Raw genomic sequence first — 26,317 nt, 5'->3', positions numbered from 1 at the left:
TTATTTGGTTCATTGAAATAATACAAGTAAATGGTTTAATAAAAAATATATTTGAAATAATTTATAAAAATAAAAACGTAATTACACTTATAGAACAACATTCACTTTCGCATATACATGGTGATCTTGTGGATCTGTTCTACGATGACGGCGGTGACCGCCGTCACCGACTGCTCAATTAGGTTCTGAATATAGTGCACCGCTTCCTCGTCTCCCAAATCTAATCTCAGTTTGTCCAACACTTTCATCACAGCCTTGTCCGGTTCCAGAGCGATGTCGGGAACGCTAGCGTCGATCATCAACGAGAACAGGTTCAACATCAAATTGGCGTGCCTTCTCAGATGCAAGAACGCGGTGTAACAGAGCTTCCGGAAGGTCTGGTAGTGCTCCGAGTTGACACCGCCCATCGCCTCGACCATTTCCTTGGTCAGTTTCATAGGTGGGGGCAGAGGCTTAGGGTCTCGACCCAGAATGTAGCCGAAATCGATGTGGAACAGTTTGCCGTCCTTGGTCAGCAACAAATTGTCCAGATGACGATCGCCGACGCCTAAAATGTACGTGATGACGCAGTAGCCGGCGCAGGATTTCACGTACGTGTCCATCACGTCCGGTTCGATGCCGTAAGGGCTGCCGTCCTGGGGGTGGTACTTCCTGAAGTAGTTCTGTATGCTGCCCTCGGCGGCCAGGGCCTCCGCCACCGTCACGGAGTCTATGTACTGCACGAAGCCGTGTTTGGTGCTCGTGGCCAGGACTCTGTACGGAGACAGCTTCAGGTCCAGGTTCTCCTTCCTCAATAGTTTATCAAACAACGTGATCATCTGCAAGATCAGTTGGTCCTGTCGTAGGTCGTCGCCGTGCTTGAAAATCGCCACGTACTCTCCGTCGTTGGCGGTTTTGAAGTGCAGCTTGGATGGCGTCATTGCCGAGTTAAAGAGGCTGGCCTTTTCGGGGACGATTCCTTCGATGGTCACCTCGGGGTCCAACGGGAACGGGATGGGTTCGAACTTGGTGAAGTTGAATTTGAACTCGTCGGGATTGGCGAGCAGGCTTTGGAGTTTCTCCACTTTCTTGCGACGGTTGCCGTTCTCGCTGAGCACCCGCTTCATCAGTTTCACCAGTTTGTCAATGAACTTTTGCTGCTTGTTCAGGATGTAGCGTTTGTTTTGCATGGCCTCGTTGCCCTTGGCTAGCGTTTGGGAGAACGTCTTCATCACCGTCAAGTACATCTCCCTGACTTGTACCTAGAAAACAAACAAATCCATTAGTTAAAAGGGTAATTGTGGGTGAGAATAGAGGGGACGTACGTCTTGCTTGATGGCCGGGTCCGTATCCTCGCACTCAATTAATAAATACCAGTAGAAATAGTTAGCTAGACGCAAGTTTTTGCAAGCACGCTGTATGAGGAAGGCCGCCAGGTCCTGCACCGTCTCTTCATCCACCATGTGACTCTGTAGAGTGTCCGTGTTGGCGGAATCCGTGTTGGAAGGTGCGAGCGGAGGGAGCAGCGGCTGTGGTTGCACGTCGCACTGACCCAATGCCTCCTCGGGCAGACTCATCGGTCTAGGCTCCAGTTTTGCGTCGTTGGGCTCGCACTCGATCACGCTGTTCACATTGGAGGCGGCCAACTGGTCGGCCTGGTTGTAGCTGGAGGATCGGCGCATTTCGGGCGGAGCTCGGGCACGGCTCGTGTTGCTCTCGCGACTGTCGCGTTTCTCCAGTGGCGCGTCGTGCGCAGCCGCGACGTCCCGTCCAGGAGATATTCTTTTGTAGCCCTCTTTAATCGTGTCGAAGTCCTCGTACTTGAGGGCCTGAACGAGTTGCAGAAGGTACAAAAGGATGTCGTCGTCGGGGGCCTGTTGCAGTCGCGAAATCGCGTACTTGCGCACTTCGCGGTGCTGGAAGTTCTGGCTGAGCAGTTCGAGGGCGTCCTCCACGTCCATCGGTGCCCACTTTTCCATCATCGCCAACGCTTGGGGGACTTCGTTCTCCAGGTGCCAGTTGACGCACTTCAGGAACTTGGCCAGAGCCTTCTTGTTGGTGCTCAGATAAAAGCTGAAATACCCAATTATTAAGCACGTTTGTGGTTTAAAAATCAACAACAGTTACCGAAACTTCCAGACGTAATCCTGTTCCTCGTTTGACAACATTTTGGTGGGTGGATAGGAGACGATGGTGTTTAATTTATCACGCATCTCTGCGTTGGGCTTCGCATCCTTATCGCTGTGGCCGCTACGTAACGAACGTGCCAACTTGTGGTGCTTGCTCTCGACCAGATTCTCCTTCGATAAAAAAACGACTTTTTTCAAAATTGACCACATGTTTTTTTATCGTATTTATGTAATTGACTCAAGTTTTCACCGATACATTTAAATTAGTCTATTACCATTTGTTACTTGTAATGAATAGATAGCCTGAGGTGTATTTTTTTAATCGCTGTACGTGAAAATTATTGTGTCTTACACAGATACTCGTTAAAGATAATCGTTTCGATTGTGATTATATTTTAAAAAGATAGTTATCATATGAATGGAAAATAAAAATGCACACAGTTAATAATCTTACCTGAGCTGTTGGCCGAAACAAAACGAAAACAACGTAAAATATTGCAAAAACACATGTTTCCTGTTTAATAAGAAAGTATCTAATGCCCATTATGAAAACGACTAATTGGAATCCTTTCAAGTGGACGAATTGTAAAGCACGCAATAATAACATTCTTTAAAAGCCATACATTTACATTTATCTTTTCATGGTACATGCAAGCTAATTAGCCATTATTTAAAAAATGATAAAAACATTAAGTAAGTACTAAAAATGAATATTAAATACATAATTAAGTAAAATAATTTACCTTCAATATTTCTTGGTCTGGAACGACAACAAGATCGGTCTGGACACGAACTGTGTAAATGTCCTCGCCATTAGGTTCAAAATAAACTATGTGGTGGACAATATTGTCTACTGTAATTGTTGGAAACTCCACCATAAGATACAAATAATCTGAAGACCTCTTTTCTCTTTCATTCAACACTTCCAGTTCCCTAAATGTTAATCGGTCTAACCAGTCTACCTAAAATATACATATTAATTAGTTTTCAAGAGCAAAGTTTAACAGCATTTTGTACCTTTCTTAATTGACCAGTGCGGTGTTTTTTGGCCAATTTTGATAACCCATATTTTTCATTTCCTTTTTGCGTTTCTTTACCGGGAGTTGTTGTGGGCATGTTTCCATCTGCTTCTTTCTTTGGCCACACTTTCAAGTCTATAATTCCCTGAAAAAAATTACTACTAGTTAGGTAATAGAAAATAGGGGAACAGGCCTCAATTATTAAATAAATAATTCACTTTAAACACATAACTTTAATAATTACGTACCTGTCGAAATAAGGCGTGTTTACTAAATAGAGATATTGTAGTGCCACCAACAACACCAACATCATCTGGTCCATAACAATCATAAATTGTCAACGCTAACTGTGCAGTCCTGGGTAAGTCATTAAACTTAATTGGTAGGGACAGCCATTCATTCCAGCTATCAAAACGCGCAATTAATGTTTAGAATATATTTATATAATGTTACTTACTTCCAACGTGTCACGAATGCCTTATGGGATGTTGTTACGGGCAAAGCAAGTGGCTGATTGTTGTCAAACACCTGACACTTTACCATCAAATCTGAACACGTCTCTTGATAAACCCCGGAGAATTTGAGCATAGGGTCCGCCAATAGTTCCTTGTAGCCGGGCTTTTCCCGTTTCCCTTCCAAAGTTCCGCTGGAAATAACCAATTATCACAGAAAGGTCCGGATATACGGACAGCCACACTTACATCTTGATTTGAACTTTCTGGGTGAGGGAGGAACTGTAGATGTAGTGCAGTTTATCGCTAATTTCTTCCATTGTTGGTTTGTTTCGTTATTCTTTTATATTTATTGTTTGGCTGTCATCATAACAAACAAAGTGGGGTTACTGGTTTGACGTATCTGACAAAGTGTCCACTGTCATTAATTTGGGTTCCCTTTTACGAGAATACTATTTTTTTTTCGTTTGTGTTAATTTTAACTTCGCATGTGGACGAACAGGAAAGAAAGAAGGTAATTTGAACAATTTAAATGCCCAAAAAACAAACCCGCGCATGCGTGTTAATGTCGCGGACAGGGCGGCAAACATAAATCTTTGTAAAAAAAATCATACATCATCATACATTAATTAAACCTTAATTAATTTAAACAATTATTTTTGATTGTTGTTAAATGTTAATGGAAAGGAATTAATTGTTATTTTTTTAATTTTTTCCACTAATTTACAATTGACAATATGAATTTGGTGCCATTAATTTGGCAGTTGTCAGTACTGTAACGATTAGTTTCGGGAAGCGTTGCTATTTTGGGTTGATAATCGATTTTTATAAATATATATAGTAATTGACGAAACCCAAGTAAGTAACTGAACGTTAAAAATAGAAAGGGTCGTGAGTAGAGCATAAAATTTTGCAGAAAGGATATGAGCAACAAAGACTTCGACGAGAAGGACCGTTCGAGGGAACGATCGCGTCGAGAGCGGCCCAGCCGTTTTTCGGAGGCCAGCCGCGATCGCAGCATGGACAGGGGCCGCGACCGCGGCAGCATGAAGTCCTCCAACAACCGTGTGTACGTATCAAACATTCCTTATGAGTATCGTTGGCAGGACATGAAAGATTTGTTTCGGAGCGAGGTCGGTGATGTACAGTTTGTCGAGTTGTTCGTCGACGACAACGACAAGCCGAAGGGTTGTGGCATTGTCGAGTTTAGCGATTCGGTCAGCGTGAAAAAGTGCCTCGAGATCATGCAGCGGTATGAGGTTAAAGGTCGCAAGCTGATTGTCAGGGAGGACAGTGGCAACCAGCGAGATAAGCATGGCAATATTGTTGGAAGTAAGCGTGGCGGAGGCGGCGGCGGCGTCGGAGGAAGGGACGACGGTCGTTACAGAGATGAGCGAGATCGTTTCGATAGTCATAAGGGTATCAGGCAAGACGATAACAGCTGGGGCAACACCTATGGTCTCAGTCCTCAATTTCTCGAGTCCTTGAATATCGATGCGCCCCTTTGTAACAGGGTGTTTGTCGCCAATGTAAGTATCTAATTGTTAGTTATTTGTTACCGAGCATCTCTTCGCCTCAAGTATATGAAACTAATGGAGTAATTATTGGTCTCGTCAGAAGACCGACTGTACCGTTGGGATGAAATGGAGGCTGTTCTTGTTGTTGTTGTTTTTGTTGTTTTGTGGTTCTTGTTTACTGCATATACTGCATTAATTTTATGATACAAGAGGCTTTCAGATTTAGCATACCATTTCACTGTTATGCGACTGTTGCGCTTTTTTTGTTGATTTAAATTGTTTAGAAAATCATTAGGATGCCAGTTTTTATTAATGTGCACACAAATTGATTGACATTCCAGGACTTGAAGTTTGGTTTTCTCATAAGATTCAAAGGAATTAGTGAGTGAGGCTTTGTGGTATTGTGTACTTCAAGAAGTTATTAACAAAGGCTAGTTTTATTTGGGATTTTATTGGAAATATCTTTGACTTAACTTGTACAGAAATACCCCAATTTTTATTCTGTTAAAATATTTTGAAAATCTTTTGGAAGTACAAGGAATTGGAAACAAAATTTACCAAATATATTTATTGATCAACATTTCATCGATGATTGTTGAAGGTTTATAAATTAGTTTTTATCAGAAATTGAATTAAACTTATTGTTTCAAGTCAATTTAAATAATAATTGATTGTATTGGAGTAGGTGGTTAAAAAATATGAGAGGTGTGACATTCTATGAACAGACCATGAAGTAGTCAGTTAGTTGGTGTGCCATTTCGTTAGTAGATACTTATTTGTGGCAAACATTTCCATTGTGTAAAAAAGGGTAAACACCAGTGGCGGCTACTCAGATGAGGCAGGTGAGGCAGGTCGGGTTGATATTTTTTTGAGGCGTGGCTCGAAACACCGATACCTACAAACACACTCGAACGTTACCGATTCTTCAGTTTTGGATTCTGTTTTGAAAAGGTTTTTAATACTACGTCATTTTTAGCTACAATATGAAGGAAATGTCGTTGACGTGGTGGATTTTGTGTTAAATGAATGTGTATTTCCTGTTTAAATTACTAGTGTTTGTAGTTAAAGAATTAAACCGTCCAATTCCTAATTTGAATATTGGACAAAAAACCATGGATTTCATATATCTTGCTACGATAAATTTGATTACCTAACACGGGAAGGAAGATGTTTGGTATAAGAGGGATATTTGTGATTTAAAGAACCAATATTTACGTAGTGATCATTATATAATGTGCCTCACCAGGCTCAAACCTCACGAACTGCCACTGGTCAACACTATTTAACGTTTGTTTCATAAAGGTCCATTTCCAAAAAGCAAAAAGCAAATAGATCATTAGTGCCAGGAAGGTGGATGTTGCTAAAGTTTCCTTTCCTCTTCTGTTGTTGGTCCGTCGTCAATTAAAAAGAAGGCAAAAGAAACAACGAAAGTAAATAGTTTAGTCGTTGAAGTTGTCACCATTACACAAAGGAAATGGGTTTGAAGTGCGAAAAGGGTAATTGATCTAACCGAATTTTTCTGAATGTTGTTTTACAGTTGGAATATAACATTGACAAGAAAAAGTTGAAGGAGGTGTTTAGGTTGGCCGGTAAGGTGCAGAAGGTCGATTTTCCTCTAGACAAAGACGGCAGAAGTCGAGGTTTTGCCGTAATCGAGTACGATCATCCGGTGGAGGCGGTGCAGGCGATATCGATGTTGCACAATCAGGTGCTGTTCGACCGTCACATGACGGTGCGGATGGACCGTGGCAACGAGAACCTGAAACTGCCCGAAGGTCTGAAGTCGGTCGGAATGGGTCTGGGAACGAACGGGGAACCGTTGCGCAATGTCAGTGTGAATCTGCCGTCGGTGACCGGCAACCAAGGTGGTCAGATCGGTGCCGGCATTCTGGGGGCCGTGCCCAATTCGGCGCTGCAGGTCGCCAACGCCCTGTCCTCCCTGAACAATCCCCTGACCTCTCTGACCAATCAGTCGGTGCTGCAGGCGGCCAATCTGACTTCTCTGTTGGGTAACGGCCTTTCGAATACGGATCTGTCGTTGGCGAACAGTCTCGTTTCCAGTTCCCTCGCTCATCAGAACCAGTCCCAAATGTCCGGGCCCGGCAATGTAAATCAAAACATGCCCTCCAACCCCATCCAGCCGTTCTCGCGCTCCGACAACTACTCGAATCAGGGCTCCAATTATAACCAAGCCTACCAGAACAATCAGAGTCGCGGGGGTGGCGGAGGCGGCGGAGGCAGCGGCGGTAGCGGTGGGGGTTACCAGCCGTTCGACGGGCAGAAGAACAATTTTGGGAATAACATGATGCGGTCCCCGCAAACCGACAACAAAAATATGAGTGGGGGTTCGTTCAACAGGAAAATGTTGATCAGCAATGTAAGTGGCCATCGTCGCTATTAGCCCCTTTAGCGGTGTGTGTGTGTGTGTGTTTGTTAACGTATCGATCGTATTCTAGCTTCCTCCCATGTTGAATTATAAGTTGTTGCACGAGAAGGTCAGTGAGTTTGGCGACATTATCTTGTTCGAGGAACAAGGCCTGGGCAAGATAGCGGTCGAATTTGCCGCCCCTTGGCAAACCGAGAGAGCTATCAGTATCCTTTCTTCTTGAATTTACCACTTAGCTGTACTTGTCACTGTTGTCAGTCAGTCGCACCTTTTATTTATCATCCTTTTGCCCGATTGATTGTTTTCCTTAATGGATTTTTAGAAAGTTTGGACAGAGCACGTATTGACGGGAGGGTGATCGAAGCAAGACTATTACATTGAATTGGTTTCCTTGGTTGAATTTGAGGGTACCTTATGAATTGACTGGATCATTAAATAGTTTCCGGTGTTTTGTGGATGTTTGATCGTTTACCATTTCATTTTTGACTTAGTTTTTTAGTTTTTTTATGAATTCGTTGTACAAATCTAATATATAAAATGATTAAATAATATTAATGTAACATTAATTTTTTTAAATAAATTACATTAGATAATGTAATGAGTTGTGTTTTATTTAATTAGATTAGATTAGAATAGAATGAATGAAAGGCTTGGGTAAATTCTTTACAATTTTTTATTTAATAATATATAACAAAATTCATATAGCCTATATAGTTGTAAATAGCACTCATAAATCACACTTTATCAATTTAAAATACTAAAAACAAACACATCATTTGTTCTAAGCAAAATTGTTTACAGAGAAAGAGAGACTCAATTAGAACAAACAATATTTTTGATATTATAAACATACAAACATTTACCTAGCTACAATTTAAACTATTTATTTTGTGCCTAAACGAGTAATGATTTAATAAACGCATTAATTACCACGCGGTAGATTCAATAATAATACCACGTGGTATTTAATCCCTTTTATTTAAACTGAACCGATCAACGAAAAACATTTAATTTTTTTTTGTTCAACAACACTAATTTACTAATTTTGGCGTCGCCTTCTATTATCAAAATTGTTTGTTTAAAGTGAAGTAAAATTTGGTCGATATATATATAAATATCTTGAGGTTTATACATACATATATATATCTATCTATTTATCATCTATTTCAAAGGAAGGACAGAACACCGATTTTTGTACGTATATTTAGATAATGACAAAGTAAAAATATTTGCCAATACCCGGATTTAATTTAAATTATTATCACATATTATTCGTTTGAAATGCTCAAAAATACAAAAGAAAATAAATTGATTTTGAACTGAAACCGACTTTTTTTAGAACGTAAAAGTGGCAGAGTAACGTTTTGGTTGTTTGGTTAGTTATTAGGGTTGTATTTTTGTTACATTTCCCGCGCTACAGCACTAATCAATATCTAATGCGTGTGATTTCGTTTGGGTTTGGGTTTGGGTTTGGAACGTCGTCGTCTGAGCAGGTCTGAGGGGTGTGTAAAACGTTGCAAATAGTATTATTGTAGTTTCCGACAAACATGTGTACGTTTACGTTAAAAATAAATCACAAATTCAGTGGTTTGCAATGAAGGATTCCAAAGCTGCTGGCACCACACCACGGTAGGGTATTTTAAATTGTTGGATAACTCTTGCGGAGATGCAGCTCAGTCTTGTGTATTTGGCAATATTTACAAGTTCGTGGACTTGCTGTTCCTTAAGTAACGTGGAGAAGGTGTCGCCTTGGTTGTTGACGGCGTCTATGTGGGCGCCGTTGTCGAGCAGGATTTGGGCGACGCTGGCCGGACACGGCTTCGCCATCGCGGCCAGATGGAGGGGCGTGTTGCCCTCTTCGTCCTTTTGGTTCGGGTCGGCGCCCACTTTCAACAGCACTTCGGCCAGGTGCGACGACGGGAACTGACAGGCGGGGTAGCGTCCCAGAAGCGCCACGTCTCGACAACAGGCCAAGTGCAGGGCCGTCCTTCCGTATCTGGCTTTGATTTTTAAATTCACCAGCCGGTAGATGGCCTTGTGGATCTCCTTGGTGACGTCCTCCGATTTCGTGTGGTGGTCCAGCAGCCTGGTCAGCAGGCAGGCTAAGTGTAACGTGATCACTAACACTCTCGTTAAATAGGTCATGTCTCTGTTGATGCTGTTGATCTTCTCGAGCATCTGGTGGCCGTACTCCACCTCTTGGACCGCCTTCTTGAAGACCCTGAGTATTTCCTGCACGTCCACGGGAGGCACCAGTCTCCCCCTGGTCGTGTGTTTGCCCTCCTCGCCCATCATGAACGAGAACAGCTCCGTGAAGGAGAACAGACTGCTCTGGGTCATCGGGTTCAGACGTTCCAGCATCGACTGTTGCATGTCCAAAGCGTAGTTCCACAATTCAATGCATCTGCCATGCGAAACAAAGCGTCAAAGACAATTTAAACTGATGTACTGTTGATGCTTACCGATTAAATTTGCCGGCGTCCGCGTACACGGCGCCCCTATACCTAATGTAGTAGCTGGTGTCGGGGTGGGCAGGTCCGAGGATCCGCTCCCGCATCACCAACGCCTGCATCCTCATCTCGTCCGGGTCCGCCATCAGGTCGTCCAACGCCTCCGGATCGGTAATTTCGACCGTGTAATCGTAGGCGGCCACCTTTTGGGTGACCCTCTTGTATATGGGTCGTCCGTCGCCGTAATACCGTTCGTGCATCGCCCTCCGCCACAGTTCCAGCGCCCCGATCATATCACGTTTCTTATCTACACAGGTGGCGCCCAACAGTTCTAAGGCGTCGATCCTGTCCCACCTCGATACGAGATGCGGCAGTTTAATTAAATATTCTACGATGTGGTTGTGGCCGGTGACGGCGGCCGCCAGCAGTGGCGTCATTCCTGCAACCAACGAGTAATACATTAGCGAAATTGAAGGGTCCAGACATCAGCGTAACATGGTGGTGCGTGTTTGCCTTTGGAGATAATAAACTAATAAAACCGTCTGCTGTTTCACGGACACGTATATGTGTGTGTGTGTGTGTGTGTGTGTGCTATTGGGGGGTGGCCAACCCCCGTTTTGAACAACAAGTCTGCTGCGTAAATGGCCACGTATAAAATGATGAATCGCCTTGGATGGCGGGATTGGCAGTAAAAAAGGCGTCTGGTAACGACGCGAAACAATCCAATCCGACGCAAAAGTACAAAGAAACAATCTGGTTTTTATCGTGAACGCTCAGATAATTAAAGTTGCAATTGAATTTTTTGTTATTTGTGTGTTTTCATTGCTAATTTTATTACTGTATTTTCCCATCTGTGTTATGTGTTACACAATATTTTGTATGTACTACGGAATAAACAGTTTTTAATTAAGCGTTGGAATATGATTTATTACCATAGGAATCGACGTCCATCCTGGCGCCGTGCTCGATGAGCAGCTTGAGTATGTCCAGACTGCCGGACTCGGCGCAGTCGTGGAGGGCTGTGTTGCCTTTGACACTCTTCCTGTTGACGCTGGCGCCCAACCCGAGTAAGTAACGGGCAATTTTGAGGTGACCTTTGTAGCAGGCGATCATGAGACACGTGTGGCCGTGCCGGTTGGCCACCTCGACGTCGGCTCCGTGCGCCACCAGATACTTGACGATGTCCAGGTGGCCGTCGAAGCAGGCGGCACGCAGTGGGGTGGAGTTGGTGCGCGTCGTCGAGTTCACCTTGGCGCCGTGCGTGATCAGCAGCTTGACGATCTCGAGGTGGCCGGCCGCGGCCGCACACCACAGCGGGGGCGCACCCTCTATCGTCTCCCCGTCAAACATCACTGAAACAAACAAACAGTTAGTTGAGTAATAAAGGGAGGCTAATGTTGGAGATGTAGTTACCTGATCCGGGTTGTTCGATGTCCGCCTGGCAGCGGTCGATGAGGTACTCCGCGACATCGTAGTGGCCGTTCCTGCAGGCGATGACAAGCGGGGTGGCCCCGGATGTTTTTGCCGCCACTAGCATCGACAGTTCGTCCTTGCCCTTCTTGCAGTGCAAGTATATCTGGAATTTGGTGGAGCCGATTAACAAAACCAATTCGGCACGTGTCGATTTTTATGGACGGTTGCCAAACTAATTTCATTCGATCGGGCGATTTTGTAACGTTTTCTAGTTCAAGTACGAATCGGCAATTTAATTTGCAACCGGCTAATTAGAATGTAAACCGGTGCAAAATTAAAAAACTCTAATTGAAGTGCCGGACTTATTTTGCAAGACGTTAACTGGATATTAAAACGGTGAGAATAAACAATTTAATAACAAATTCCAACTGAATTGGAAAAACAAGAGTCACAAACAAATATTCGGGATATTATATGTTATTTGTTGATTAATTCAATATTAACCCAATTATTCAGGTCCAATAACCCGATTTAACAAAAACAGATTTAATTACATGGGACCGACCACATCAATAACAATAACAACAACAAAATCACACGTGTAAATGTTTTTATAAAAAAAAACTGAACTTGGACCTTTCTAATTTGTTTTGATCACGTTCGTTGGAATGGATCCTATTTGGAATGCCATGAAAAATAAATAAATTATATTTCTTATTAAATAATTTAGTTTTCCCCTTCTTTTATTTTAATTAAGTATATTGGAATATAGTTTAGTATTTATTCTAAGGGTAATATGTTGTAAAATGAAACAAGCAATTATATATTTTACATTAAATTAGGAAAGATATTTTGTGTAAGTTCTCCTGAGGCACATTTAAATGTGCCTCTTTGTTTCTTAAATAAATTTTGAAAGTTTCTATTTGGTTCTAACACTGCGCATGCGCTTTAAGGTAAAACTATTGTTTCAATGATAGGGGTGGTGAGGCGTGCCTCTAACCAATGGGGTAACTTCAAAAACTGATGCAAACGATGTTGATTCTTCACTTTTAAAAACTACTTAATTGTGTATGTTAATTATTGGTAAATAAAAATAAAATGTAGGTTTTTGTCTTTTTTGCCTCACCAGACTCAAATCTAATGTAACCCAACATAAATAAAATATGGTAGTTACCCTTTTAATTTTTTTCATGGTGCCGAGGCCGAATTTCCAAGTCACTTTCACAATCACAGAATCGGAAAGACCGTCACATGTGCAAAAGTGAAGATATCTTTGAACAATTATTTGTTGTTGTTGCACGTAACGAATCTGATGTTGTAATGCGAATCGGTGTCGGATTCGCGTCGCGTTTTATACCCGCTCTGCGCCGTTTCTTAGAACAGTTTTGCTCTCAGCTAAACTGGTTTGTTTAGATCCAATTGCTCGTTGTGTGTTTACGCGTGTGACGCAATTACAAAAAACAATCGAACTCATTACTAATTAGAATAGACAGATCTTCTTTGGAATCCGCTTTATTGTTTGTGTTTGAGGAAATATTAAAAAGCCATTAAAGCTGAGTAAATCTAACTGTTAAATTTGTTAATTGAAATTCATGGAAACTCAATTTGAAGTATTTGTTCAGGTGTTCCGGAGTGCAATAAAGAATGTATTATTTATGAGCCGATGGAGGAGTAAATGTATTTCTGTTTAGCCCCATTTGCAGCAAACGGAGTGACGGGAGAGGCGGTTAACCTGAATGCGACGCCACATTCGTTATTCCGCTCGTCCTTTGAAGTCCTCTTTGAAACCGCTTGGCCACGTCCACCACGTCTAAAAATCGGCGGCGCTGACAGACTTACGTTGGACACGGTTCACGTTTAATTACCACATAAATGCGGACGCTTAAATAACACATTGGATTAATAGAAATTGAGGAATAACCCAGATGTTAACCGCAGTTCAAAATTAATGTAATTTTCTGGTCCAGGTTGCGAAGCAAGGTCTCCGATTGTTCGAATATCCTGTTACCTAAACACATTGCTGCAACTGCATAATTACGACCACTGTTACCTAACTGATTCGATAGAAGAAAGGAACCACTGCCAAATTCAGCGGTTCCACTGGGGCGACCTTAGTGTAAAGTCGATGCCCTTAAACATTGAAATAAGTGTCGGAAGGTCAGAGCAAAATGAAGGAATATGCAAAATTCCACACCACTTCCGTGAACATGCAAACCTGACCTGCCACAAAAATCAGGTTGATGCCATTAATGAAACGCAACATTGACTTTATGTATACTGAATGATTTACCTCACTTATTCACTGGAACTTGGTTATTTTTAATGGAACACCCTGTATATTTTGTATTTTTAAATTCTACGTGTGATTCCAAATAAAATGGCTATACAATATCTTATACCTAAATCCAATAGTTTTTGAATTATTAATTTTTTCTAATAATTTTGACAGATTCAGATGATCTAATTAAAATACCTGTAAAGTTACCAATTTTGATGTTAGAAACTTCATTTTTGGTATATACGTTAACTAAAGATTTTTCTACGGGGAACCATTATCAGTACTTTTAATTTTTATACAGGGTATTTAATACATAGAAAAATGAGTGTTAATTTTCATTTTATGTATAGGAAATACTTATATAAATTAAAGAATTTTTAACATTCACTTTAATTATGTTAAAATATTTTGTATAAATACAGAATTTAAAATCCTAAAAATATACAGAGTGTTTCATAGAAAATAACAAAGTTGATATCACTTGAAAAATATTTTGTGTCGAAAATAAATTAATTGAATCACCTTGTATAAGGTAAACACATAAAGACTATTTTTAGAAAAAGTGGTGTTGTTAATCTTTTACTATCCATGAAATTGTAATGTTTATATTTAAAATTGCTCCTACTCATTTGGCACCGGATTAAAAATGGAAGAAGAAATATTGCCAGCAAAACCAAAGCGTACGGTGTAAAAATAAAATAATCCCAAACTAATTGTTTCTGACACCTTCAAGTGCGTTTATTTATTACAATGTCCAATTAAATTTCTGGCAGCTTCGTGCTCGTTTCATAATTTATTGGGATATTATTAAAAACTGAAAACAAAACGGTTCAGCAAATCGATACTGATCTAACCAGGAAGCTAATGTGTACCTGTTGTTAATTAATTCAAATTACAGTCGTAATAAAGTTTTATACCACCCAGACCAACCATAACTATATTCTTTTAATAAACAAACAATGCGAGCCACATTTTTAACTTTGCAACGAGGAAACGTTCAGCTCGACTCAAGGATTGTGAACGTACATGAAAATCATCGGTGCATTGGACATTGGGGTGCAATTCCAGTTAGACCAAGTGAAAGTTTATTCAGAAAAATGTCCGAATTGTACAAAGTAAGTCACGGCCAATAAATGATGGGAATGAGAATTCAATCTCTGTTTCGAAATCACCTTGAAACTACATTTTTGATTGATGATCAGACTCTTTTTCGAAAATTTGATTCCAAAAAATCGATTTCAGTTAACGTCAGAGCAGTTTTGGCAACGACCAACGTTTGTTGTCGAATGTCGTCAATTCGTGGAAAATAGAGATCATCTTTACTCATTAACACTGACCCACATTGAAGTCATAAATTATGTGAGGTGCAACTGTCGTTAAACTTACTAAAAAGATAATGGTCATAAAAAGTGACCTAATTTCAAAACAGAACTTAAAACGTCGCTTTTTATTCAATTGCAAATTGGAAACTGCAAATAGAGTGGATAATGGAGTAATCATCGATGCCGTAATAGTAATTAGCATTATTAAATAACACGTTGACCCTTGGTAATGACCTCAATTCGGGTTGAGCCAATGATGGAAGCTGAAACACGAGATAAATGTGATCCAATCCTTCCTGAAATTCCTGCTCCACATTTACCTACGCATCGTTCATCACTCTTAATGCGACACCGCTAAAACTGAAACAGCCGACTGAAAAATTACCTGAAAATTGCATTCGTCCAAGGCTAATTGCCTCAACATCCACTATTTTGATTAATCCTCTCCCATTTACAAATTTGAATTCACCGTGTTTCTCTGGTTGTTGGGAACCTGCCCAACACAAACAGTAATTATAATTGTATAAACAGAACGGAGAATTAAGGAGAAGTGTGAGTCTGAAAAAATTGTTAGTTTATCTGATGAAACACGAAAAAAGCAAGTCAAGGCTCCACCGTTAATTATGAGAAAACATTAGTAGGTAAACAATTCGGAAAATAACGCTAACAAACATTGCATAACTGGATTAATTTGCCAAATACTGAGCTGAGCAAAGTTGATAAGGAAGTCAAAAATCAACCGTTCGATGAACTCCTTTTGTTCAAATGTGCTTATCATCGTCATTTCCCAATTAACCAGCACAAGGTGGTACCAAAGTCACATTTTAGTCTAGTTTTCGCAAAACTTCATGTAAATTGTTTCAGTGGAAATTATGCTAATGTTAATATTGTGTACAACATAATAATTTGTAGAAGAAGTCATGGAATAAGAATGTTCTATTTATAACAAAACGACCGAAATAATTTTTATTTTGGGTGAGTCACGGAGATGATCCCGTTCAGCACACTGAAAATATTCACAGTTCAACAAACACAACGAAGAATTAAACCATTACACAATAAAAGGACCAGTGAGGAATTGTTTAATCGATTTGACAAAAAAAAGAGCCATGGTCTTTGAACCGACATAACTAGTTCATAGCTACCGGTATCATTTTCTTCGTATATTATTGCTAGATGGGTTGTTTCCATTTAAAAACAGCGTTCAGCAACTTTGTACACATTTAACTTGGTCGGCAGTCGATCAATATAAATAATGTCGGCAATGAAAACGAAAGTGAGGGTCAAGGACGTTTGCATTAGATTATTTCTAGGAAAATCAATACATATCACTGAAATTTCGTTTTAATTTTTACAACCAAACTATTAATTTCTTCAACAAATATGTAAATAATTTATGTTTATGTTTCCACTCTAATTAATTAAATAAATTAAAATGTTTTAATAGTTTTGGTATAAAAATTGACTTTTTTTATCACCCTGTATATTTATTAAACGTTCAGTGATCAAAATTACTTTCTCCAATGCTTATTCTTATTTCTGTTCTCGTTGGTGATTTCTGGGGAATTTTACTATGTAGGAGTGGTACACCTGTAATGCTAACTTTGTTTTGTTTATAACTTTTATAATGGTTATAATAAAGCTAATAGTATGTGGATTTATTTAATTCACACAATAGTGTGCGGGCTAATTTACAAAATTATTGATTAATTATCTTTAATTTGAGTGGATATGTTATGTCGTGCGAACTTAACCTAACCTAACCTAAAAAGTGAAAAATAATAAACATGTAAATCAAGTGTCATCAATTTTCAACTGCAACATGATTGTTCGTTATTCGTCGATGAGGCACGGTAGGAAATTTTATTAAATGTGATTTTAGCAATAAATTATGAGAAAATCCTTGGTCGGACAAGTACCAGTACCAGTCAGTGATCTTGGTGCCGCCGTCTATGGTGCCATACGCAGTTCATACAAAGTATTCAATGCCGGAAGGAATTTTATATTACGTTCGTTATATTTTAAACCATTTTTTACACAAGGCCGAGATGTTAAATGTAATGCATAAAAATTATAAGTTTGTCTTCCTACTTTTTTCATAATCAATTGTTAATGTATCTAATCGGAAGCGATTTGCTTGCTCATTTATCACAGCCACTAAACCTTCAATTCGTACGTACGTTCGAGTTTTTGCGTCTGACGAATTACACACAATTTAATGCAAATAAAAAACTGCCAATTACAATTGTGTACAAATTAATAGTCCGAGATAATGGAACGAATGTAAAATAATGGAAAACACGATAAAAATAAGCTCATGGGGATCCTTGACATTTCCACATTCTTTGTCTGCGAAAACGAAAAACGTACAACATCCTGATTTCGATCTAAAGGTCAATCGATTCCATCCCCGACCTTCCTTCCTTCCTTCCTTCCCTCTCTTCTTGAATGAAGCATCAGATGTGGGGATTAAGGACAAAGATGCAACGTTCGTCACAAAAGCTATTGTGCCTAATTCGACACAAAGACGCACGTTCTTTACTTGGAAACGTTAAAAAGATAATGGTTAATTTGTGGTTAATGGTCTGAAATTAAGTTATTAAAGTATTGTTTTACTCGTTATCTCACATTTATTATTAATAAGGGAACATAAATCAATTTCGTTGTCTATATACCTCATAAATCTATTATGAGTTGCGGTCAATGCGGTTTATCATTTACCAACGAAAGACACTTAGAAGCTAATTATAGAAGCAACATTGTCAAAGTGGAAGAGTGAATTTTTAAAGTAGATATGCAAGCAGGAAACGGAATGAAACAAGAAACGAAGCAAGTAAATGGAAAAAGGAAAACGAGCACCGATATGGAAATGACCTTCGTGTGCTAAATATGGAAAAAAGTGGCTCACTTCCCTCCGCATATTGATTCGATGTACATTTTTACAATTCATAAAACACCGTGTCGGCAAACAAACAAACAAATTCCTTCCCTCGGTGGAAATATAAATTTATAATTAGGACATGAATAATAAAACAGAAATGTTGAATAATATTCATCAACTATTATTATACTTATGCGTATCAGAAGGAGTGAGAGAGACAGTAAAGACCCCCACTACAAGATAAACAGTTTCTGTCTCTGTTGTGCATGATGTCCTCTCTCAATATTCAGACCGAATAAAGACGTTTCGATAGAAATTGTCTGTAATTAGACAAAGAAGAGGTTTTCTGAATTGTGGTAAATATATGTTTTATTGTGAGGCAGTTACTGTATCTACAAGATTGGATTAGTTTGTTTATGTGTAGCAATAAAATATGGGATCGGTTTGATAAAATAAAAAATTAGCATTTTTCTCGATCGCAATATGTGTATTTGTTGCTTCATGAAAAAGTATTGGTCGTTTATGCAAAGTTGTTTTTGTCAACATTTCTTGGAACAGACCAGATAATAAATAAATATGGCACATTTCCTCAGATGATGTTAGAATTTCGATTGATTGCTTCAGATGTGAACCTTATTTATTTGGGCGGCTTTTGCAAATCATTCATTTAGTACGAACAGCAACAACAACAAACTGTTGTGTTTAAACGGCTAATTAAGTGAGTATTTAGTTGGCAAAAGCAATAACAAATTAAAATGAATAATTGAGGTGAAAACGTGTAAAAATTGGCTGCAATGGGCAAATGGGCGAATGTGCAGACCACGAGTCCATCCGACCCGATTTGTGTCGCAACGGTCTTACATAAACTTCACACTTTCACCACAATCCGCGATCCGCGATCCGATTCTCAACTTACGGTCTGCTGTTTGGGCGTATTTGGAAAGAAGAATTAACTCCACAGCACAACGTTCTCGAAATGTTAATCGCGAACAAAGATAAACATGAGCGTACGTATTAATAGGAAAACAAAGTTTCCTGTGTGCATCCGCAAAGGAATATCCTCCTTGATAAATGGGTTCGTGGAATTCCAAAAATAATCAACAACAATGGAATTATTTTCACACAATCGGACTAACGGAATTAATGTGAACGGCCAATCAATTTTGCAACATCATCCGATGGGCAATGGTACGTGCCCGGACGCAGCCAATTCACAGGTACTCATTAATCTCGTTTGTTTCTTTCTTTTCGGTACCGATACTCTCGTGAATCCCCAAAATGGTAAAGTACCTTTTCTTAATAAACGGATTCAATCGATAATTAATTAAATCATTTTATTCTAACCGATATTAAATTATTATATTTATCACATTCTTTTTGTAGCAACACATTTGTATATGCAATTATGATTACACAATTGAACTATTGTTAATTGTTAATGGCAAATACTTAAGCTGACATGTTTACTTAAACTCTAAACAAATTAAATGTTCAATTATAATTTTTAATTCATGTTGTCAATTTCCCTTTAACTAAACACGTGTTATATTATTATTTTCTTCATGTTAATTAGAAATTAATTATTTGTGTATTTATCAGGTTTTACTAATGTTTTTGTCAGTCATATAATTAAAATTTAACCAATTTTAAAGTAAATTTATTTTTAATAATTAATACTTAGATTTAAATCACAGAGTATATACATAATGATTAAAAATGATTATTTTGTAGCCAACTTCACATCAAACAATATTACTTTTTAGGTTATGTTTAGGCATTGCAAGTGTACCACTCCTCTATAGTAAAATTTCCCAAAAATTATCAACGATGATAAAAAAGAGATTAAAGCATTGATAATAATCACTGAGAGAAATAGTTCCATCAAGTCAAATATTATTGATTATTTGGTATGTGTAACATAAATATAATAAATTGTTATTTATAGATTAATTCTCGGTTTAAATTAAAAAATTTATACAAAATTATTATTATTATTAAAAATCTTTCTATCTTTTTAATAATCTTAATAATATTTTCTAGTGAAAATGTGTTTTAAACACAATGAAGTTAGCGTTGAATGTGTATTACCCTTAAATAATGAAATTCCCCAGAAGTCACTAATGTTGACAGTAAAAGGAATTAGATATTGACTACCATTTTCGATCACTCGGTATATGCAATACAATACGAAGAGCAGAATAATGGCAGTGCATATTTATATTTAGAAATCTAATTTAATACACCGTTTTCTACTTTACATAATAAAAATGTAATAGACTCATTAAATGGTTACTGAAGAATAAATTTATGAGTGTGTTCCTCCTTTGACGTATTATCTCGGTACCTTGAAAGTGACGCGAGTACGCAGAAACTGCACGTAATGCTGAGAACCCTTCGAAGCTCACACACGTGTTGTGTAACCCCCGACGAAACATTTAATTATCCCAATTAAACTATAAAAACAAATACACGGCACATTTCTGCACAGGTTCCGTTGAAAATCATGCCACGAGTCCAAAGTCCGACTGCACAGAGAAACGCACAGGAAAAAATATATTTTTATTCCATTTGAATTGTTAATTCCATCTTATATTAAAATAAACAAACGTTGCGTTTAATGAACAATCTCGTGTTTGCTCTTTTTCACTCGACGAAAAGTTGCCCAATGTTCGTTGGCCGTGACATTTTTAGGAAATCTCAAACATTCTTTTCAATAACGACATTAAAATTGGTAGAGTGAGTGAGTGACCCTTTCAATGGGCAGGACGGTATCAGGAATCGGTGATCATCAAGACAAGGTGTTATCATCATGTCTATTAAGTTTATTAGCCTTGACACATGCCACAATAAATAATTTATGTAATTTGCATATCGATGAACAACATCGAAATAAGGATAATTACTAATTCGTACAAATTAAGAGTTTAACACACATGCAAATTGTGCAATTCATTAATTAGCGACATTTTCATTTTTAATCAATCCATTTGCAAGGTCATATTTCGAAACTAATACATATCTATTTATAAATTTGCTTTTTATGTTATCTGCTGATAATTAGATATGCTTTGGAACTGCTCACTTTTCCAACCACTCTGTACATGTTTCACGTAATTGAACACGTTACAACATCTCTTTGAGCTTTCCACTTATTTTTCGATGCATTAAATATTTTATAAATAACTGGTCACGTTGCTCAAATCCATTCGATCAAATTAAGACATCGGTCGAAAGGAATCCCGTTACAAGCAACGTGATCCTGTGACGGAAGTGTGACGTTCAAACTCCTTTTTCTCTCCAACTCTTAAGGAACTTTCTTTCGTTTACCGATGAAATATGTATTTATAAAACAAACGATCAATTTGCATAATTAATAATCAATTAAAATAAACGTTATCCGGTTATTATTGTGAATAATTGTCATTTGGAATTTATTGATGCACAAAATTTCTATAAAAAACTTCCCATTTTTATTTTTAACAAGTTTATAGTCTAGACAATTTTTATATAATTTATTTCTCTTTATTTACAATTAATCATTGTTTTTATCACTTTTAAGTTTTTAATCCACACAATGATTAATTTAGTTGATAAAAATTAATCTCTAATCGTGTTTAACTTGTGTGAACCAAAGAGAAAAAGTATTTGAAATATTTTCTTGGCCTATGGAGGTGAAATTTAATTGAACTATGCATTTTGCATAATTCTTACCTGAATCATAAACCCAAATTGCCCAACTGTTAACTGTTCGTTGAGCACTGAATGACACAAACTAACTAACACTCCAACTGACCAATAGTTCCTTTTCTCGTGTGCCACTGATGGATTGAACATATAGAACGGATTAAAAATTAAGGCCCAAACTAAACAAACAGCACTTTCACACGATGATCACGCGTACCAAGGAAGGAATTTGGACGGTTCCGGTCCGATTTATCCGATGCATCCGACCCACGAACGGTCTGGACTTAACTAACTGACTTAAGTTAGATGCTTAGATGTGATGTAATTTTTGTGGTGTAGCAGGAACGTACGAGAACCTATAAATTGACGTTATCTGTTTCCGATTAATTTCTCTTCCTGCTTTTTTCTTCTCCACTATATAAAACTATCTTGGCTTACGTAACCAGTTTGACGTTATGTAAATCTGTTATGTTCCGTTCGAAACGTTGCACTTTTCCCTCGCTCGCTTCGAACTGAACAATCATCGGTATGATCTTCCAAATTGATCATTAAAAACTAATCAATGTGCACGACAGAATTAAAATTATATTAGGAAAGTGGGAATAACTTATTGTTAATAAGGCTCACAATAGTGAACGGTACTTGTCACAGTATCTATTTTGTTATATAACACGTTTATGTTGAAATTTGATTAATCAACAAACAATTGAATTATATACTGAGTGATTGTAAATCTTTTTTTGGACGAAACTACTTTCCTCAACGGTTGTTATCGATATTTTACTCCTTTCATAATTTTTATTATTTAAGGGTGGTACACCTGTAACGCTAACTTCATCGTGTTTCAACTGATCATTAATTATTAGTTATTCAATATCACTAATTTAAATATATTGTAACATTAATATATAAAATGGAAGATAGATTATAAAAACATAAACCTGATAACCCAAAAAATGAATAAAAAACAATATTGTTTACTACAATAATATTCAACATGTAAAACAAGCAGAACATTTTGACTTTCATCAATTTTCAATACATCAGCACAGACAATAATTTTTAAACATTCCTTATTTTAAAATTTCATATTTCGTTACACTTAATTTTAATCAAAAATGTTTGTCCGGACAAAATTATTGTTCACAGTATCAATATTTTTTTCCTTTTTCTGTTATCATTGGTAATCGGGGGAATTTTATTATTTTAGGGTGGTACACGTGTAACGCGAACATTATGGTGTTTTGATTGAGTGTTGTGAAACATAACCTTTAACCATTAATCAGTTAATTAATGATTACAACGGTGAATACAACGTGTATTTTGATTATTATTATTACCATCATCATCAATTAAGATAGGAATTGCACGCAGACATCAATTAGACAACAAAGTAGTAAGTATGTAACAATTGTTTTATGTTGGATTTTAAGTTAAAAGTGGAGCTAATTTGGGAGGCGGCAATTGGCGGCAAATGCTGAGCAAAAAGTAGAAACGGGCGAGGCGCGGCGCGGCCGCATTTACGGGGTATGCCAAGGCTAATCATGATCTATGACTAAGCAAAAATATACCAATGACATTCGGCCAAAGAAACACACCGAAAATACACTTTAATTCTTTGGGAGTTGGATAAAATGTGTTAAAAGCGACACACGTTTACTTTTGGCAGAAAAGTGTTTGCGTGAATTTTCAGTCCCACGTTAAGCCATAGATTCGGGATTGTGTAACGTTTTATTTTAACCCGACAATGGGCGCCAAATTAACCGAAACTTTCCACTCTGAGGTGCACAGATTCCCTCCATTTCTCCTCTTTTGTTGAAACAAATTGATGGTAAACAACGTTATTAATGTTGTGTAGGTCAAGTCAATCAGTTGAATGAATAATGTGAGTTATGGTAATGAACCCCTTTTGTCCAACAGCTTAGAGGTTAATTAACCCGATGCGAAACACTGCCGCAACTGAATTATAATTTTTGGCATTTACGTATTTAATTAGAAAACGCATCAACGAACCGGTCGCCCAAAAATAAACACCTGGATGGAATTATTTTGGGATCAAATTGCAAAAGAATGTGTGAGTGTGCGTCCACCGACCCAAATTCTTATCCAACTGCTTCGGTCGTCCCATTAAAAATGCTCAATTTATTCGACTAATTGACACAAATCCGAAGCGTTTCATTATTTTCGTATTCGTGTTAAAATTTGAATACAATCAATTTTTCATTCGCGCCGACAAGTGTCACTCTATGTTGGTCAATGTCGAATTTGCATCTACAAATATTAACTGAACATTTCTGAGTGTGACTATTGATTTTCCATGAATGTGAGGTAATTAATAAAATGTGCACATCATTAAAGAACTACATCAATTTGCGTTATCAACACAACATTGTTTCATGTCTTTCAAATCGTTTCAAAACCACAATTAACTACATAATTTTCAATTCAATTGCTATTCACCATTAAATCTTTATTACTACTTTATTTATACGAGCAAAACGTTCATTTATTCTATTTAACCACTGTTTCTTTTATCTTTATTAAACATTTCATGTAGATTACTATCAAAAATACACACTTATTCATGTGTTTTTTTTTATCTTGAAACTCCTTAAACTATTGATACTTAATAAATAAAGTTCCCAAACTAAAATCGCTAGCGACATTCGTCCGTTAGTCTTAAAATTCTTTGTGATATTTTCGTATTCTGTTCAGCATGCAGACAAAAACATTCCGGGGGGTCACCACGACGAATGTGCGCCACTAGATTCGATATTAAAAACCTCCAAAGGTCGTTGAATTAAAGTACTGTTCAAGTTCCCAACAACGGTCCGAGATCAAAACAAAATAAAGCCTTGTAACCTACATTTTAGCATCCATTATTTATGTGGGTATGTAGGATGAGCCTTCCCCCGATAAATAAACAACAGAACGTTGAAACAGTTTCAACCCAGTTGGTACACGGACGGCGACGTGATTGATTTTTCCTAATAACACCGGACCAACAGAACGGAAAAATGTTATCGCACACAATCATTAAGCCCCTCGTCTGTGACTTGAATGAATCAGACGCCAGACGATTGAAGAAGAAAGGCATCGGGACATGCAACTATGCGAGCGACCGTCTTCCGGCCACGGACCCAAATTCAAACGGATTGAACGATTCAACGATTCAACGGACGTCCTTCTTCACTTACCTTTAGCCTATTTAGATTACCATCCCTGGCCGCGTTGTAGACGACGCTCTTGTAATCCATGTCGGCATACACTTTTCACACAACAAAAGCACGATTGATGTTGTATCGGGGTCTGCTGCACGATAAAACACGTTCATTAAACTGCCATCGCTAAAAACGCAGCAACCTAGCCAGCCGCCACAGCTGATGGATTATTGTGTACTACTGGTCACCGTTCCGTTGCGGTCCGGGTTATCAACACACTTTTGAAGGACAGCTGTTTACAGATTTCTGCCTTTACGCATCTAATAACCACTTTTGACAGTAGGAATCTACATTTATGGTATGCAGGGTTTGGCCGGTTATATATAGATGGCGTCATCTGACTCTAATCTAGTAATTCGTTGTTACTGCGGCAATCTCAACAAACAATCTCTTCCGACAGAATAAATCTACATTTGTCGTCTCCTCTTTAAATTTCTTTGTAATTTGCAATTAATGCGATAGTGATCTATCTCAACAAATAACCACTTCTGACAGTAGGAATCTACATTTACTGTCTGTAGGGTATGGCCGGTTGCATGTAGGTGGCGCCACGTGTCTCTAATCTAATAATTCACTGTTAATAAAAATCTACATTTGTTGCTCATAAGGTATGGCTGGTTGTGCCTAGATGGCGCCACCTGACTCTTTTTAAATTTTCTTGTAATTTGCAATTAAGTGTTTTATTCAGGCAATAATGTAGAGCTACCTCAACATAAATTATATTGAAATAAGGGAAAATAAAAATATTAAAACTTAATTACTTTCAAGTCGAATATTAATAAATTATATATTTAAATAATTAAAATAAATAAATCCATTGTTCAAAATGGACTTTTATTTGACAAGAAACCTAAAACAACTCCCTGATTGGTGTCTGATGATGGATGAAACAATTTTAACACCTGTATATGCACGCTGCGGTTAAAAGAGTAATTTATTTATAAATTTAAACAGCCCTACTCCGGTTCATGAATAATTTATTGGGCTGAAACAAGCGTTTTGCTTCGTTTCAGTGAAACCCGACTTTTATTATTAATAAATTGTGTTAGAAGACTGCGTCTCCAGAAAGGGACACCTCTAAATTTAAATATTAACAACGGGGCGACAGGAGTAATCGAATTAGCCACTTATTGATTGGATAGATATTGAATAAAATAACGTATATTGTGTGTGTGTTACGGTGAGTTTCACAGTTTCGCAAGACGCAACATAAAATCCATCCGTCCATCCAAGTTTTAAAAAGGATTTTTAATTTAAGTCGTCGACGACGCACACACACACACACACACACACACATATAGTAAACAATTAAAGTTGGTCAAATATGGCTTTAGTAAAATGGTTTCCTCACAGTTTCAAAGGAAAAACATATAAAACAAAAGTCAATTAGAAACTTCATTTTATGGTATGGCTAATTTCTCATTATCTTCATCCATTTTCTAATAAACAATAAGGAAATGAATTAACTATTATATTGCTTAAGTGGTGGAATTTATTTTTTAATACATCTTTGTCGGTTTGCGAAATAAAAAAGAGCAAATTCAAAGTACAGTTGGGAATTGCGTATGATTGAAGATTTTAGACGG

The 26,317-nt window shown here is 37.9% G+C and overlaps 3 protein-coding genes across 4 annotated transcripts; 1 reads left to right on the top strand and 2 right to left on the bottom strand.

Annotated features, from left to right (window-relative positions):
• Positions 1–31: 31 nt before the first annotated feature.
• LOC109603468 (phosphatidylinositol 3-kinase catalytic subunit type 3) lies at positions 32–4,124 on the bottom strand. Its single transcript, XM_020019969.2, has 8 exons — positions 3,829–4,124; positions 3,585–3,773; positions 3,376–3,532; positions 3,126–3,272; positions 2,852–3,070; positions 2,107–2,279; positions 1,305–2,052; positions 32–1,241 (listed from the first exon to the last, which is right to left on the bottom strand). The coding sequence occupies exons 1-8, from the start codon at positions 3,897–3,899 to the stop codon at positions 102–104; spliced, it is 2,844 nt and encodes a 947-aa protein (XP_019875528.1). The 5' UTR covers positions 3,900–4,124; the 3' UTR covers positions 32–101.
• Positions 4,125–4,338: 214 nt separating this feature from the next.
• LOC109603462 (myelin expression factor 2) lies at positions 4,339–8,080 on the top strand. The gene is made up of 5 exons (XM_020019960.2): positions 4,339–4,437; positions 4,496–5,108; positions 6,634–7,473; positions 7,553–7,688; positions 7,805–8,080. Exons 2-5 carry the CDS (start codon positions 4,503–4,505, stop codon positions 7,861–7,863), a joined length of 1,641 nt encoding a protein of 546 aa, XP_019875519.1. The 5' UTR covers positions 4,339–4,437; positions 4,496–4,502; the 3' UTR covers positions 7,864–8,080.
• A 57-nt stretch (positions 8,081–8,137) lies between these two features.
• Positions 8,138–24,919, bottom strand: LOC109604693 (protein fem-1 homolog CG6966). Of its 2 annotated transcripts, none has more exons than XM_020021226.2 (5): positions 24,708–24,919; positions 11,346–11,508; positions 10,865–11,284; positions 9,945–10,371; positions 8,138–9,886 (listed from the first exon to the last, which is right to left on the bottom strand). In XM_020021226.2, the coding sequence occupies exons 1-5, from the start codon at positions 24,765–24,767 to the stop codon at positions 9,064–9,066; spliced, it is 1,893 nt and encodes a 630-aa protein (XP_019876785.1). In that variant the 5' UTR covers positions 24,768–24,919; the 3' UTR covers positions 8,138–9,063. The 2 variants fall into 2 exon arrangements, with proteins under 2 accessions (XP_019876785.1, XP_019876786.1); XM_020021227.2 differs by lacking the exon at positions 24,708–24,919 and adding an exon at positions 12,520–12,665.
• Between the last annotated feature and the right edge of the window lie 1,398 nt (positions 24,920–26,317).

Source organism: Aethina tumida, chromosome 3 (assembly GCF_024364675.1).
Source record: "Aethina tumida isolate Nest 87 chromosome 3, icAetTumi1.1, whole genome shotgun sequence".
In the NCBI taxonomy this organism is placed as follows: domain Eukaryota; kingdom Metazoa; phylum Arthropoda; class Insecta; order Coleoptera; family Nitidulidae; genus Aethina; species Aethina tumida.
Note: the sequence above shows the minus strand (reverse complement) of the source record. Positions and strands in the feature narration are given on the sequence as shown.

Coding starts and splice junctions, on each gene's coding strand:
- LOC109603468 (XM_020019969.2), bottom strand. CDS start 3,899: ATGGAAGAAATTAGCGATAAACTGCACTACATCTACAGTTCCTCCCTC. Junction 3,071..3,125: donor GCACTGGTCAATTAAGAAAG/GTACAAAATGCT, acceptor TGTATATTTTAG/GTAGACTGGTTAGACCGATT. Junction 1,242..1,304: donor ACCCGGCCATCAAGCAAGAC/GTACGTCCCCTC, acceptor TTTGTTTTCTAG/GTACAAGTCAGGGAGATGTA.
- LOC109603462 (XM_020019960.2), top strand. CDS start 4,503: ATGAGCAACAAAGACTTCGACGAGAAGGACCGTTCGAGGGAACGATCG. Junction 5,109..6,633: donor ACAGGGTGTTTGTCGCCAAT/GTAAGTATCTAA, acceptor GTTGTTTTACAG/TTGGAATATAACATTGACAA. Junction 7,689..7,804: donor GCAAACCGAGAGAGCTATCA/GTATCCTTTCTT, acceptor ATGGATTTTTAG/AAAGTTTGGACAGAGCACGT.
- LOC109604693 (XM_020021226.2), bottom strand. CDS start 24,767: ATGGATTACAAGAGCGTCGTCTACAACGCGGCCAGGGATGGTAATCTA. Junction 11,509..24,707: donor GTAATCTAAATAGGCTAAAG/GTAAGTGAAGAA, acceptor ACCAAATTCCAG/ATATACTTGCACTGCAAGAA. Junction 10,372..10,864: donor GATGGACGTCGATTCCTATG/GTAATAAATCAT, acceptor CGTTGGTTGCAG/GAATGACGCCACTGCTGGCG.